Source organism: Austrofundulus limnaeus, unplaced genomic scaffold, assembly GCF_001266775.1.
Source record: "Austrofundulus limnaeus strain Quisiro unplaced genomic scaffold, Austrofundulus_limnaeus-1.0 Scaffold79, whole genome shotgun sequence".
In the NCBI taxonomy this organism is placed as follows: Eukaryota; Metazoa; Chordata; class Actinopteri; order Cyprinodontiformes; family Rivulidae; genus Austrofundulus; species Austrofundulus limnaeus.
The window spans coordinates 887,896-892,189 of record NW_013952481.1 but is presented as its reverse complement, the minus strand read 5'-3'; the positions used below and the strand labels follow the sequence as shown (position 1 = coordinate 892,189).

Sequence of the window (4,294 nt, the reverse complement as noted above, 5' to 3'; positions counted from 1 at the left end):
ACACACACACACACACACTCAACACACACACAGAAACCCACGCGCCGTCTGTCACCGGCCTCTGACAGGCGTGACCGAGGCGGGGTGGGTGGGCGACAGGGGGGGGCTTAAAGGGGGAGAGCATTGAGTTTAGGACCCCCTCCAGCCATTCTGTCCCCCCCGCCTTTTCTAATTCCCTGACAGCGACCCTGACGGATRCATCACCGCTCCGACAGAGTCCAGTTCTCCTCTGAAACAAATCCGTGTCTGAAAATAAAGTTTGTCTTCAGAAAGAAAACTGGTCTCTGATCTGGACTGGGGGGACATCAGGGGGACATCAGGGGGGTTAAACCATAACATGATGAGATGCAGCTGAAAGTTTGATGAAATCTGTTTTAATATTTTCACACTGACGGTTTTATTTGGAACTTTTTCACTTTTTGAAWAAACTTTATTTAAAACATTCARATCTCCTCAAATCAAAAAYATTTCCTAAAAACCTGCTTAAACAAATACCTTCTTGTCCTCCTTGTAGCTACTTTCTGTCTAATTTTAGCTTTTCATAATGCTCCTGCTACACTGACTTTAGCTTTTAGCCATGGTTTAGCTCTCGGCTATGGTTTTGTTAAGGTTTAGTTTTTATCCTTGTTTTYGATCAATTTAGCTTTTAGCTTTGGTTTGTTAATTGTGGCTTTTGGTTGTAGCTCTGGTCCTTTTAGCTTTCAGCTACCAAGTTAAGCTTTTATTTTTGGTTTTGATTAATTTAGCTTTTAGCGTGGTTTAGCTTTTAGCTATGGTTTTAATAAATGTAGCTGTCAGCTTGCCAAATTTACCTGTTATCCACAGTTTAAATCATTTTAGCTTTCAGTAACAGTTTTGGTTATTTGAGGGCTTTTTTCAAGGTTCTGCTAGCTTTAGCCTTTAGCTGTGGTTCTGCTAGGTTTAGCTATTTGTTACAGGTTTAGTCAATCTGGCTTTTAATGGCATTTTAGCTCATTTTAGCTTTTAGCTTCAGTTTAGCTACCACACTCAGTTTTCAGTCCTTTTTCAGAGAAAATTCAGTTTCTTTATTTTAAATTTAAATGTAAATTTTGAAAATCTCAAATCTTTACAGATGAAAACTTTAATGTTTTATCAATTTGATCATGAATTTGTTAGAATCTGTTAATTAATATTTTGTAACAAGTTTGATGTGATTTTTTTAAATGATCGATTTTTTTCTATGAACCTTTTTTGGTTTTTGTTTAAAGCTCAATCTGACACTTTTTAATTGTCTATTTATTTCTCTTCATGCTAATAAAATTACATTCATTCAATTTTTATGTTTTGCTTTATGATTTTCCAAATATAATAATAATTATAATTCCTGCTCAGTCTGAGCTTTGAGATTGTATTTTTGGTTTTACCTTTAAAAATCACTTTTTTAATTATCTGATAATCATCACCTTCTCTGCATTTTTTAAATTTACTGTTAAATAATAATAATTATCAGGTCCTAAAATGTGCAGCTGCAGAAACACAACCTCACTCCTGCTGCTCATGTCTGACAAAGTGCTGCCACCATCTGGTTCCATCATGTAACTGCAACTCATTAAACCCACCTCCATTCATTTTAAATTTTATTTTACAGCAAAAATCCCTGCTTAGGTTGAAGTTTTTATTTCACTAATAAAGAAAAAACAAAGTAARGAAATAAACGGAAGAGCAACTTTAAGTTTTCAGTTCAGTTTCAGGTATTTGGACTTTAATTGCAGATCGTTTTCTTCCTGTTTCAGATTTAGTTTCTGTGTTTTTCCTGCAGATATCAGAATGTCCAAAGCTTCAGGGGAGGAAACACCTGGAGCTGAATATCCAGGGGACAGTTCAGGTACGGCATGCTGTCTGGTTCAATTTTATTATTTTTCATTCTCATAAATGCTTTTATTCTCCAGTAAATACTTCACAACATAAATGTTTTTATTTTATTTCTCTTTAAGACAAAAGAACTTTTGATGACAAAGGCAGGATAAAACAATTCATAATGAAGTTAAAATATGTTTTATTGTTTGTAAATATTGAAACCTGAACTAATTTTAATGCAAAACAAGCAGAAAAGAAAAGTTCTATTATTAAATTACATTATTTATATTTACTAATGTAATTAATGAACGCAGTGAAACAAACAGTTTTAATGTCTTTTTGTTTTTCAGACTCTGACAGAAACAGCCCTGATGATCAGGTTGGTTTTCATCTTTTGGTGATRAATTAATCTATAATCACTGGAGAGTAACTATAAATAAATAGGTTTATTATTTCTAAAARCATAATACAGCTGTGAATATTAGAGGGAGGTGAAATATTAACAGTCTTGTGTTTTTGGCTCATAAAAACTCTTGAACCTTAGTTAAAGTGATGTAATCAGGAAACAATGTTAACGTTTGCTTCCTGCAGGTCCAGATGATAAAAAGCTACAGCCTCTCTCCCTCAGCGGCCGGCAGCAAAGTGAGTTTCAGCTCTTTATTTCATTTAAAATCAAAAATCTCTTSGCACAAATTAAAGAGYGAYGTCATTGTTTCAGTTAAYGCTARAARCTAAAACTGATCAATTAAAAAAGTTAGGAGTTCGTAAAAGTTCAGAGAAAAATGTGAGGAAAGGACCTGAAAGGACTGAAGAGTGAGAGCGAGGTCAGAGAACAGGAAATAAAAAATCAGCTGCGTTTCTGATCTCTCTAAATGATGACAGAGTTTATGTAAAACTTCACATTTACAGTTTGTTTGTTTTATCTTTCAGGGGAAGAGCGAGGAGAGTTTAGAGATCACACACAGCACTGCACCTCCTGCTCCTCCTGCTCCTCCTCCCTCCCAGCAGCAGCAGCAGCATCATCACACTCAGCTGATGCTCGCAGGAAGTCAGCTGGCCGGGGTGAGGAGCAGAAAATAAAACCCGAGCAGCTCCTGTTAATATAAAAATAAATTAAATATTTTTAACTGAAGTGACTCCTCCTCCTCCTCCTCCTCCTCCTCCCTCCTCCTCCTCCCTCCTCCTCCTCCCTCCTCCTCCTCCTCCCAGCTCGCTGCGCTCCTCCCGGCCCAGCAGCAGCTGCTCCTCCAACAGGCTCAGGCTCAGCTGCTGGCGGCGGCCGTTCAGCAGTCGAACGCCGCCCACGCCGCGCACGCCGCCCACGCCGCCGCACAACAGCAAGCCAACCAACAACAACAACAACAGAACCCACCACAGCCCCAACAGCAGCCAAACAAACAGGAACAGCCCCTCCAAGCCCCGCCCCCACAGCTGGCCCTGTCGCAGCCCATCCAGCTCACGGCGCAGGTACACACAGCTCCGCCCACTCTCAYATAGAGAACTTGAGAGATTTACTTGAGAAAATCCTCGTAACAATTTGCACAAACATTATTTAAATTATTATTAAATTTACTCATTGTTATCTAATAAATGTTACTAAGAAAATAAAGATTTGTGAATTAATCAGGTAAATTTTTCTTAGTTTGCTCATCTAAATCTTGTTAAATATACTTGATCAAATTAAGTAAAATTAACCTGATTTATTGTTATTTATTTATTATCTGCTGTCCAGAAAAAACACTTAAATATTACTGATAAAATAATATTAGCATTTACTTTTTTGTACAGTACTATTGATACACGAATATAATRCGTATTATTTATTTAGTAAATTCTAACAGTTTAGAGATTTTAATATTTTTTTTGTAAAATTAAAAAGAATAATTAAATAAATTTTAGTTTTTTCAGTGCACTCTGCAGGTGAGCTTCCTGCTAACCTCGCGGCTGAACGCTGTCTGTGTTGCAGGACATCCAGCAGCTGCTGCAGCTCCAGCAGCTGGTTCTGATGCCGGGTCATCCCCTCCAGTCCCCGGCCCAGTTCCTCCTGTCTCAGCCCGCGCAGGCGCAGCCGCCTCAGCAGGGTGAGGACATCTGAAGAAGCGTTCTTCTTTAAGTTCTCTCTTTGTTTGTTTAACTTCCTGTTTTTGTTTCCAGGTTTGCTCTCGACAGCAAATCTGATCCAGCTACCTCAGCAAAGTGCAGGAGGACTCCTCACCTCCCCGCCTCGCATGGGCCTCCAAGCACAGGTTCTGATTCTGTCTGCAGCTGAAGGAAGAAATATAAAAACATTTAAACTTAAACAAAAAGTTGCTCTTTTTAAAAAATATCTGTTCATGTATTCATCAGGAGAAACAACTCATCAGTTCATGGAGGGTTTTCTAATCCTTCACTGCAAAAATCTCAGTTCAGTAAGAGAGTTGCACTTTGGAAGACTTCTCGAAATAACGATTATTATTATTATTATTATTATTATTAT

At 37.9% G+C, this 4,294-nt stretch overlaps 1 protein-coding gene across 1 annotated transcript in view; it reads left to right on the top strand.

Annotated features, from left to right (window-relative positions):
* The window catches only part of pou2f2a (POU class 2 homeobox 2a), a gene marked incomplete at its 5' end in the record, with an annotated part of 60,769 nt that overhangs the window by 49,063 nt on the left and 7,412 nt on the right, over positions 1-4,294 (top strand). Inside the window, 7 exon segments of the mRNA XM_014011277.1 lie at positions 1,781-1,846; positions 2,169-2,197; positions 2,410-2,460; positions 2,749-2,880; positions 3,028-3,285; positions 3,785-3,899; positions 3,973-4,064. Of these exon segments, the coding sequence (XP_013866731.1) occupies positions 1,781-1,846; positions 2,169-2,197; positions 2,410-2,460; positions 2,749-2,880; positions 3,028-3,285; positions 3,785-3,899; positions 3,973-4,064 (743 nt within the window).